A 12,723-nucleotide genomic window follows, 5' to 3' on the forward strand; every position below is an offset into this window, starting at 1 on the left:
TGTAAAAGAGGGGCGTATACTGAGGTTTATTGAAGGCTTAGCCATACGAAAATTCAAACAATTGATTGGTCACATAGCAGTGCCCACTGTTATCTTTGTCCTAGTCCATAACACTGATCGAATTCGCGTGATCGATTTATCAACTGAGTCGTTTGCATAAATAACTATGTCTACATATCACAGTGAAATAAATACTTTGCAAACGAAATACTACCGCATTACAATCGACACGGGATGATTCGATCAGTGGAAGGTAACCTGAGGATCTCGAAACTAACTTCCCAAATGTCCAGTGCTATAAAAATGATAATACTACTGACTGAAATTCATTGACATAAGCTTGAATCACTGTTATAACTTGTGTCCGAGTGGATGATTAGTTGCTGGGTGACTTGATGAGACCGCCAATTAGGGAGTAGAGAATTATCGACTGGAACAGTGACACGAAACTTGTACGAGCAGTCTACAGTGCTAACCGGTCCTGCGATCTGCCTAGCCCAGCCAGTTAAGTCCAAAACACCAATAACAGCCTCAGTGGTATAAATCATTATTTACAAACATACTGGGTTTTTATACAACCAAAGTAATCAATAACTGAGTATAACTCAAGAATCGTATGATAATAAATCAAAGATCAAAATAAAGCTAATGATAAGAGAAATACGAATATGAATAGTTTAGTTACGTAATAATTGTACAATAGGAAATAACATGCGAATTATGTGAACAGTCTAAAAACATACTACTTTACATTCGAGATAATTTTTGGGATATTCCTGTGAATATCCTAACAATCACCTTGAAAGTATGTTTACTAGGACATATTCAAAGTCTTTTGTTCGGTTTAGCAACCCGCATACATAAATGATGATATGAGACTATAATTCAAGTCACCTATTCATCAAAAGGACTAGATAAAACAATATCATTATTGTTCATGATGTATAGTTAGTCAGTTAAAGGGTAGTGCAATGTATAGAACACGAAGGCCCCCAAATGCCCTGGTACGGTCGAGAGTGGGGAGAGTCTGCATTCTCTCTCGAAATGTTCTTATATGGCCACGCGTATATAGCCTCTGACAGGGAAGTCCTAATCACTGCCTTCTCACAGTCGAGGTGTTGTTTACGAGAGGACGAAAAGCGAATATCCGGCGCTTTAATCCAGTTGGTGGACACGAAAAGTCCACCTAGGGGAGTTGGAAAACCCTGATTCCAAACCAATGGTGCATATGGGCTGGCTCCAGTATACTGAAGGAAAAAATGGCGTATGAATCAATCGCTGGTCACCGGTTGCCATGGTACTACATCTCCTCATGAAGCTCCACTGCCTTGTAGATCAGATCTTTAGGTCAAAGACTCGGGCTGTGGACCCCTAGGAAAACTACCTGCTTCGGTAAGAGCACCTGGGCAGTATCACAGCCCTCACACAAATCAAATAAGATTTGTGTGGCGCATATGTATCTGGTTCCCCTTTGTACCAATATTTCTGTGTTCAATTAAATAAATAAATATAACACGAAGTATTTCGTTACCTAGTAACTCACATGCAGTACTGTATGCATGCATCTGTCTTGCAAAGACTTAAGGTATTATATTAACCACTTAAATATTGATGGTTGGGGGGTGTTTGATAGTGAAACCCTAAACTACTTAGTTCCAGTATTATATGAGAACTATATTAAAGGCAATCTTAGACTAGATAATGTCTTCATAGAAGACAAGTGCATTAGGATAGATAAGAGTTAAATTTTTATTTCTTTGCACAACTGTAAGCCCTAACACCGACGACAGTGACTTCCAAGTACATATTTAGAAACTAGTTTAGATAGTGACAATCCGCTGACATTGAATATTTACTTGTCTTCAACCCTTCCCCTCCAAGGACAACAATTGACACGATTTTCATCATTTCTAAAATGTAGTTAGAACACTTTGCAAAGGATAGTTTGAATGATAAGAAATAATATTCACTGATCTTTGCACATCTGACAGATGCATTTCCAGTAAGGACCGGAGTCAAACAAAGCTGTCTACTCTTCCCATTCCTCTTCCTTCTGGTGATTGACTGGATTATGAAGACTTCGACATCTGAAGGGAAATATGGAATACAATGGACTTCTCAGAATCAATTAGATGATTTGGACTTCGCAGATGACCTAGCCCTCCTCTCTCATACACACGAACAAATGTAGATGAAGACAGCAAATGTAGCAGTAGCCTCTACATCGATAGGCCTCCACATTCACAAAGGAAAAAGCAAGATTCTCAAATGCAACACGGAGAACACCAACCCAATCACACTTGATGGCGAAACTCTGGAAAAGGTGGAGACATTCAAGTACCTGGGGAGCATCGTTGATAAACAAGGAGGATCGGATGCAGATGTAAAGGCGAGGATTGGCAAAGCAAGGGCAGCATTTCTACAATTGAAGAACATATGGAACTCAAAACAACTCTCAACCAATTTCAAGGTCAGAATCTTTAATACGAACGTCAAGACAGTTAGTTATACTGTATGGAGCTGAAACGTGGAGAACTACTACGGCCATCATCAGGAAGGTACAAGTATTTATAAACAGTTGTCTACGCAAAATACTCAACATCCATTGACCGGATACTATCAGCAACAGCGTTTTATGGGAGAGGACAAACCAGCAGGTTCCAGCTGAAGAGGAAATTAGGAAAAGACGTTGGAAGTGGATTGGACATACATTAAGGAAATCACCAATGTGCATTGCAAGGCAATCCCTAACTTGGAACCCGGAAGGGAAGAGGAAAAGAGGAAGGCCAAAGGACACATTACGCCGGGAAATAGAAGCAGATATGAAAAGGATGAATATCAACTGGAAAGGAAGGCTCAGGACAGGGTTGGATGGAGAATGCTGGTGAGCGGCCTATGCTCCTCGACGAGGGGTAACAGGCGTAAGTAAGTAAGATCTTTGCATATGATGTAATAGATAGTAGAAACTTTAATAGTTCATAGTAATAAACTAAGCGCTTATTTCGTCACCAAAAAGCATGTTCAGTGAAAAGAATGTAGTTTATCATTTGAAATCAACCGTATATACATTGAGTGACCGATATTAGTAATGACTAAATGCAACTATAGACGGAATAAAACATATTCTCAAAAAAAACACTATTTCCACTCAGTAGGAAGGATTTTACTAATCACAAATAAGTACAACTGATTCTTTATATTCATTCAACCGCTTGTTAAAATAATTCAACGCACATTTATATTGCATGCGAAGAAGAGATGAATAAGCAGCTCCCTTTTCTATACATAATGATTAGTAGGAGAAACGATACTTCCATCAAACGTTCTTTATATAGAAAGCTGACATGGACACCTTAATCTCCATAGTCACTGTACAATCCATTACAGACGTGGATTAATAAAGGACTTATTCAATAGGATCTATCGTATTTGTACTAGATACTACAGAACGAGGCACGAAACTCTTAACTGAAACATTAATAACAGTTATTCATAGAAATTTATATACCGTTGGAAAGGTAGCAATACGATGAATTCTGTGACGTTTTTGGAACCTAAAAAACGAGTCTATCTTCCTTTACCATTTAGAGGTGATCCAAATAGTCTTATGTTGGAACGAAGACTCAAATTAGCTACTAATAGAACATTTTGTGCAGCCCAGCACGTCATTATTGCAAATTCAAGGTCCATGTTTCACCAAAAACCTAAACAGCATGTAAGTGACTGTTACATTCTATTGTGTCTATCAATCTACATGTATGCGAAGAAGCATGTGCATAGGAGTGGTCGTGAGCCGCTAGTAGGGGTGGCAGAACACATACCTAAGTTACCACAAACACAAATGAATTCCAATGATCAAATAAAATCACAGGACAGACCAATATCTTCCTCAACTGAGAAACACTTGGTTGAGACCAGTAACAAGGTTGATATCAAGTTAGCCTTTGTAGTTCTATACAAAAGTTTTCAAGGGTGTATACTAAGTTCTGTTGAGGCCTTGGTTATACGAAAACTGACTCCCTCTATGTTTAAAAACAATTTATTCTTATCCTTAACCTACCCTAGTAATACTGATTTATTACCCAGCGTGGTTTTCACACTGTTCTCATGTACGTAATTATTATTATCTTCGTCTCCCCTTACCTTTTAATTTGTCTAGTTGACCTTATATTTTTTTATAAATGATCTCTTAACAAGCATATGTGCGATCAGATTGTTCGAAACATATTGCACAAATATATCACATAATTTTGATAACCATCTCATCACCTCATATAAATTCATAGAATACATGTACCTCAATGGCCTAGTTGAGATCCCTCTGATAGTGTGGGTTAAACTAGTTATAAAAATCAAATTATAAAATGGACCAACTTTTTGATGCAATTTTCAACCGGAAATTTAGTGATTAAAGGTTAATTGTTTAAAGCACAGGACAGTGATTTGCATTGGGGATCATCACAATAGTGAAACGTTGATCTATTAGCCTCCGCTATAAGCTCATGAGCAACATGTACGTTCTAAATGTATGGTGAGGATTCGGACGGGATAACGATTCGCAATTTTATGTAACAGATTCTTATCACTCACATTTGGTGAGTTATATTTCATCATTTTTCATGATCAGTGTGGATCTACACGAATACATGGAGAATTTTAGTCAAATAAAGGTATAGTGAGATTGAGTAGACCTATCAATTAAAATTGTCACATGTCATTTAGAACTTAAAAATCCAGTCACAAAATATCCCTCGAAAGAGACAGCTTGTAGTGTACTTTATTAAAATATCAAATAAAATTCACATCAGTTTGATCCCTAAAAACGCGACGACCAGGATGTATTGGGAGAAAACAGAGTTGTTGTTCAGTGGCCCAGACAACTGGTTTCCAACTAAAATCACAAGTGAGAAGCCCACCACAACTATCAGAGATCAGCGTTTCACAGTGAAGCTCTGAATCACAAAAGAAAACGTATATACTTCCTGAATACCAAACTGTCAAGCAAAAGCAACAATGAAGCAGTGAAAACCTGTGACAACAATCGTATTGTTAGGTAAATACCAGTGACAGAAACATATATACAGAAGGTAAAACTCAGATTTTATAAAGAATTTACAGTATATTTCTTAAAATAGTGACAAATTAAAAAAGGGCGAAAATTTATTTTTACAGTTTATATGTACATATTTACACAAGTGCCACGGTTAAAGAAACATGATTAGGAAGTTTTTTACTTAAATGACTGTATAGTATATGGGCTGGCAATAGGTTGGAAATAATCAGAAGGACAACGACACACTAGTTTACAACAACGCAGATCCCTCAGTACGTCTTCCTCCATACCTATAAACATAAGAAGTAAGAGAAAACAAATAACCTATTATGTAATCTGATGGTCGAAATTCTTCATCCCTGCAACCCGAAGCTGGGATCAGCCAAGTTAAGAAGCAACAACTATCACCAACCAAATCAGTAGCCAGTCCTAATATTTAAATCAATAAAAACGACTTATTACCTCTTATTTGGGCATAAAAAACTTCACCATCAACATCCAATAGCGAAACTATATCGCCCACATGATACCAAACATTCTAGAAATGAGAGATTACTAAGGAATTACGATCAACCTCATGGTAGACACAACTGCGAAGGCTAATAAGAGCAGGAGGGTTTCCCAACTTTTGTGTCTGATGAACACTAAGGAATTATTATACAAATTACCTCTCTTTTAAGTATATGACGTCGGGAACGTGATTTTTGTGCGGTTCCTTTACCATTGTAGTTACCATACAATCCTCGACCTCTGTTCGATAAAACTCGTGATCTCATAGATTTCCTTGTTTGAGATGCTGGTTTTGTTTTTGGCAGACCAGAAACATAACTGGATTCACTTCCGGGCTTTTTACATCGAGTCCTTGTTAGTGTTCGGACAGACGTCCGGGAAGTCCCATCAGAATTAGACGCCTCTGATATGATATCTGGAACACCTACTAAGTAAGATAGAGTATAGTAAGTACTTCGAGCTTCCATATCGACATCAGCAGAAACCTTCTGGCTATCAAGACACTGAAGCATAATCAAAATATAGTACCGCAATTGTTGAAAAATCACGAGTTAGTTCGGTGAATGAAAACACATTCTTCAATTTTTCAGTCTTTGGAAAAAACACAAAGACACTCAATTAAATTTATGGGAGACTAAAATGGATTAAAAAACTAAATACCTTCTTTACGATCGAGTGTAAATCAACTGCCTTATTTCACTAATGGGTTTTGATGTTGAAGAACATTGAAAGAGCTTGGCTTAGATGGATTTATCAGAAGGAGGCTTTGTGGAGATTTTAGTAATTCCCATGGTTGAAATCATGAGTCCATTGAAGCTAGACCACCATCGAAAACCTGGAAGCACTGGATGGCTGTTTTGTCCTAGTGTGGGACTCCTCAAATGTGCGCATCTACGATCCCACCTCACGAGATTTGAACACAGGACCTACCAATCTCGCGCACGAACGCTTAACCTATTGGCCACTGAGTCAACCGGTATCCAACGGTGTTAACGTCTAACTTCAAGCAATCCATTAAATCCAGAGAGAATGTTGATCAGTAAGATCGAATACAAGTCTCGGCATCACGAAGCATACAGTAAGCGAAATTTTGTTTTGACTCAATTAGTTATCCACCATTCCTATTGTAAGGAATTAGTTCATTATTGTGATAGTGATCTCTCAGAAGTCTCTTGAAGCTAGTTTTTGGACGAGCTATGGTATCATCTATGAATACGTAGAAGACTAAATAGACTACTATTATGAAAGAGTGGTGACTGGAATGAGTGTCCACTTTGGTAAGCGCACCTTAGAGGGTTGCTTCACGTGGCCCTACAAAAACCCTCGAGTTCAGCTATCCTGTTGGATTTCTTGTTGTGGTGTAAACTTGCCTTATGTGGCTTGCTGACAACAGACCCTGCTGGCATGGACAACCTACAGTAGATTTACCCCCAAACCCTATAACACATTATTCATCGGGGGTGTAAATGCGATATCTGGAGTAAGCACGCATAGAAAGTTATGTTTGGTAACTTTATAAGGTGCTTAGAAAAGTATTTTTGAAGGGCCAGTAAAATGTCATTGGGTCTTAGCCAAATCATCGAGCTGTCGGGACAAAAAAGATAATCCATGTTAGGTACTGACAGCTAGGTGTGACTTCGAAGTTAGTTGGTTCCTCACACCATTCACGTTTAACTGAAGTAGGCCCCCACGCATTCGACACAGATAATCAACGTTAATGACCTACAGCTTGGTATTTGTAAGTGTTGAGGCTTAGATCGTCATTTACAGTTCACGTCTCTGGCAGATTTGGATCTCTTTGAAGTGTTCCCCGATTTCTACTCCTAACCCTTATGGTTTTCCATACTTTGACATCGTTCGAATAAATGAGAAACGACAAATTCAGATTTGCTAGGAGATCAACAATAAATATCAGGATTAGCGGAATCGGGCAGTGCACTCTCTCTGCAGTGAGGCTGTAAGATCAACTCGGTGGCTATATGAATGAATCTGTGCAAAAGTGAAAAAACTACGATATTTACACTTTATGTTATCAAGAAGCGTAGCTGTGTTCAGAACCTGACATTCGTCATAGCCAGCGGTACCATTATGTCCAACAGCACACTTGACGCAGCTCGGAGCTGTAGTGTGACAAATAACAACTACTAATTTAACTGTCATATGTGTCTGACACTTATCTACATGAATGCCTACTGTCATCAACTCTTGTAACTTAGTTACAAGTGCTGCGGACATTTCGTTGAAACCAGAATGTTTTACTTCACCGCCATAGATCCAAACTATGAATACTTCACTAAGTCATGAACCCTCTGGGCGACCTAGGATTGGCCACAACTGTTGGTTAGAGTTTTCGAACAAAGACAGGCAATCGTAGTTCATTTTTCAGTTTCAGTTCGCTGAACTTGATTCTGCGTAGCCGCTTTGGAGGCGCATAACTTTCGTGATCAGTTGGTATGTCGTGACTGGTGCTTATAAAATTTCAGGTGTCAAGGTTGTCCGAGATCGTATGTAATAACCCTCGCAAATCAACTAAAGCATGTCTAGTTTGCGTGCTGACTGTGGAACTAGCTATCACCCATACCTAACGTCTAACTAAAAATAGACGAGGTATCAGTATGTAGTACCATACTTCGTTAATCTTTCACCTTGATAATCGTTATAATTCCAATATTTACGGCGCATGAAACCAGAAGGCACAGAGAAGCAGTAACTACAGTTTATTATAAAATGACGCAGACCCGAAATTTACAAGCACATGAGCGAATATCAGCAAGCAACGAGCGAGCAGCACGCGAATGAGTAGCAAGCAATCACATAGGCAATTAATAGTCAAATTTAATAGGGGCACAGCAAAACAAAACAAAAGCTGATGATAGGATTTGCGTGCATAAATATATGAAGAAGGATACTTAAGCAATCAACATTTTGACTAGAGTGTCGTGTGCTCTAGTGGTCATACAGTACAGAGAATATGCAAATTGTTATTATCCAAATAACGATATCTGTTAAGTAAATAAAAAAGGCTTAACCAAAATTAACCCTGATCGAAATTGATTATAGGATGGTTGCTATAAGTAATTACAGATTCGACAGGACGATTCAAAGTTCACATTACCGTTTCAATATATTTGTAGATGTTTCGTGTTCACGTTTCTGAAGTGCGACTTATAGTGACATTCATATCTAGTGATTTTTTGTAACAACAAATTAAAGATCACATATTTTTCCTAGTTGTCACACTTAATATGTAACCACACTTATATTCGACATCTATTGTTTTTCTGTATCAATGGTGAAGAAATGAATACTTTTGTTTGGTTATATATAACACTTCTTCACTACCGCGATTCTTAAAATATAAACGTATCCGCCGTCTATTCTTCTGCTTTAACGGCCACGGCCTTTGGTTGAAGATCATAATAGTATTATAACATCCTTTTAGGCGATTCCACACTACGTTGGAGATTTGGCCCGGATCATTACTGAATAATACTACTGGATCTAATCTTCTTTATTTTGCTGTTGGTGCCATCACGTGCAGAGGAACCTTTGTTAACCAAGTGAGCTTATTTGTGGTTGTTATCTCAGAAAGCAGCTTACAAGTTACATTCATTTCATAACACTGTTACCATTTTGTTGCTCAATATACCTTTTTATAATTTAACTGTAATTTGTTAACTTTTGCGTTAATCATAGACACACGCTTAGGTTTGTAGTGTTAATTCTTTTGGTATATTGTTGGTAACTTTGCGTATTGTTATATTTTAACTAAGCTCTTTCGCTGAGGTCCACCACAGACTTTTCCAGCAAAAGAAATAATACTGGCCATGGATGTTGCAAGCCAGACTTTCTTACATGGCGCAAGAGATAATGTAAATAAGCGTGGGTGGCGATCAAAGGAAAGGGTGAGCGAAATGCACTTTAGATATATGATTTAGTACCGTTTTCTGTTTTTTATATTAGTTTGTGATGAACATTTGTACCGAAATAATTATATCTTGTTCATCTGATTTTCAGCTCGTTTCGCAAGTGTTAACAGACGTCACTATAAGTTTTTTATTCAGAATACATCGTTGTTAAACCATTTGTACATAATCAGTCTTTTACATGGCATTCTGGATTCGTAAGTTGCATGAGTGTTATGAAATTTGCTTGTTTACTGAAGAGTAACTTTATTTTTTGTAGAACATTGTGAATGAATGTTCAACATCAACCTAATGTACTTATACAAACTACATGATCGGTTGTTAGGAATTGGAAAAAGTTATGTATTACTAGATAATTTTTGCTTCATTAAACTTTGACAAACATTTTCATGTATAACTCATCGGTCTTCTATTTACGGCAATCATGATTAATCGCGACAAAGAAGTTCTTGTCATAAACTATGGTTAAATTGTTTTGGAATTGGGTTCATATTGCAAAGTTAACTGCCACAAATGAAATAGATGAGTGGAAACCTTTGGAAACTTATTAAATTGTCAGGCTTTTCTGTGATATCGGTGAAATCCTCAAAGTTCTGAGGGAATTTCGGGGTTTTCGTGCAATTTCTCCATAAACATGAGCCAATTAAATCTAGACCACCATCGAAAACCTGGAAGCAATGGACAGCCGTTTCGTTCCATCGTGGCACTCCTCACCATTGTACATCCACGATCCTGTCTCACGAGATTCGAACCCAGGACCTATCAATCTCGCGCATTAGCGCCTAACCTCTAGACCACTGAACCGGCCGGCATCCAACGGTGTTAATGTCTAACTTCAACCAATCAACGATACTGAGCAACCATCCACCGTTGTCTTCAGTGAGTTGCTATCTCACAACAGGTAACTCATGATTTCAACTATAAAATTATTTTTTTGTTGGGTGTGAGGTATTATACTACAGTGATTTCGGCCTAATCATTTACTTATGTTTAATAATCACTTGCAAAATGATATAACAGAAGTTGTTGTAAATTTAAATTCTGAGGTAGCTCAACGTAAATTTTCATAATAAATTCATCATTAGTGTTGCATCAACAATGCTCATCACATCCTGATCTTTCTCACCTTACAAGTAGGCCATTTCCTTACATAAAAGTATGCTATGGATACTGCATCATATAAACATTGTATCACAAACAGTCATCATTAAGTCATAACACCAATCAATAGGAGATAAAGTTACCCCACGCTTATCAACAAACAGTATAGTCATATCTGTTCCAAGTTACATGAAGTAGGAAAACTGATGTGTGGGCGAGAATGATAATGATTAGTTGTCTGCTTAGTCAGAACTGTAGATAGGTGTCAGATGAGTTATACATTCCCCTATCCTTATCATTTATTATTATTGATTGATTGCCTGTTTGTTGTTGGATTGTGTCGAGTTTTGATGTGGAAATATATTTACTTTCTAGTCGAGCTAATTACGTGTTCTTGATCTGAGTTGTGCTGAAGTCCTGTAGAGTAGACGACACTGGGAGAGAATATAATGTAGATATCCGTCTGAGGCAAATTAATGCCTTATTGTGGGATTCCTCGTGAATGCACACTGCTGAGAAGTCTCATGACAGGACGAAACAGCCGTGCATTGCCTCCAGGTTCTCCATGTTGGTTCAGCTTAAATTGATTCATGATTTCAACTAAAAGAATTGATAAAATCCCCACGAAACCCCTTTCTGATAATAATCATATGTTTACTAGTAACTGGCGTCAAGAGATATGTCCTGCAGTTTTAATGAGAAACAGTGACCAGTGGAGTTCAACCAGATCAATTTTGAGATAGTGAAGACAATGATGGATGTGTCACTCAACTTCATGGATTGGTTGAAGTTAGACATTAACACTATTGGATGCTGGCCGTCTCAATGGTTTAGAAATTAAGCGCTTGCGCGTAACACTGATAGGTCTTGGTTTGGAATTTCATGAAGTGGGATTGTGGATGCACACTGATGAGAAGTCACACAATAAGACGAAACGGCAGTTCGGTGCTTCCATCTATGAGAATTACTAAAATCTCCACAAAACCCCCTTCCGATAAAAACAAAGTATACAAAGTATGTAATTAAAGCATTAAAATAATATCAAGTTCACCTTTTACATTTCTCAAATATTCATTACAATCAATATAAGAACTTATAATACAAACGCAATGATACTGTTAATGATAAAGAGTTTCTTATTTGAACAAAAATGGCAGGAAATAACTCTTTAGGAAAAAACGGGGGGGGAATACATCTACAACATTTAAAAAGTATCACGGTACTTTTGATCAATTAAATTTTATAATACAAATACAAAGAAAGAAGAGATACTTCTCTGTTTGTTTTACTTATTATAGGAGAGGACAAACCGACGTTCAGTAGGAGAGGAACATCAGAAAAGATCTTGGAAGTGAATAGAATATACATTTCATAAATCATCAAACTATATCATGAAGTAAGCATTGAATTGGGAATCCTGAACAGGAAAAGAAAAAGCGGGGGGAGGTAAAGTCAAAGAATATACACATCAATAATTGAAAGTAAACATGAAAAAGATAAAATAGTAACTGGGAATAACTGGGAAGGATTGTCCAGGATAGAATTAGATGAAAAATGTTGATGAGTGGCTTATAGCTCCTCTATGAAGGGTAACAGATGTGAGTAAGTAAGTCAGTATGTTTGTTTTATTGTTTGTATAGACATTTTACAAAATGAAATTACAATCATCTTTGAAGTAAAATATAAAAAAGGAAAGAAACCTCTAGACAAATAAACCAATCAAATGGAGATCATAAAACAAATTTTTTTTGTTTTTTTAAGGAAAACGTTCACCTGTCTACCATTAAATGTTGTAGTTGAAAGACAAAACTACGTGCCAATTCCAGTAGTGTAACATAATCATGTTGTTCTGTTAATTCTGAAAAAAGCAATGAGAAAACAAACAAAGTTATTGGTAAGCAAAGATGGATAGTGACTAACAGTGGGATCCAGTTTGACGAGCGTTTCGTCCTATTTGGGACTCGTCAACTGGATGTACTTGCATCTCAGAGTTGATGTTTACTCTGGGACTTGAACCCAATACCCTCGCTTCAAACGCCATCTTGTTATCCACTCAGCTACTGAGTCCTGAAAGCCACTTGCATGTGCAATGGGGTGAAGTTGAAATTTACTTAGTATTGTTTGTTTGGATCT

At 37.4% G+C, this 12,723-nt stretch overlaps 1 pseudogene across 1 annotated transcript in view; it reads left to right on the plus strand.

Annotated features, from left to right (window-relative positions):
* Positions 1 to 5,392: 5,392 nt before the first annotated feature.
* Smp_199200 overlaps positions 5,393 to 12,723 on the plus strand; it is a 61,797-nt pseudogene continuing 54,466 nt past the window's right edge. Inside the window, exons 1-4 of the mRNA in view lie at positions 5,393 to 5,591; positions 5,628 to 5,687; positions 5,722 to 6,055; positions 12,364 to 12,448. Of these exons, the coding sequence occupies positions 5,393 to 5,591; positions 5,628 to 5,687; positions 5,722 to 6,055; positions 12,364 to 12,448 (678 nt within the window). The remainder of the gene's footprint in view (positions 5,592 to 5,627; positions 5,688 to 5,721; positions 6,056 to 12,363; positions 12,449 to 12,723) is intronic.

This window comes from Schistosoma mansoni, assembly GCF_000237925.1.
Source record: "Schistosoma mansoni, WGS project CABG00000000 data, supercontig 0230, strain Puerto Rico, whole genome shotgun sequence".
Lineage (NCBI taxonomy): Eukaryota > Metazoa > Platyhelminthes > Trematoda > Strigeidida > Schistosomatidae > Schistosoma > Schistosoma mansoni.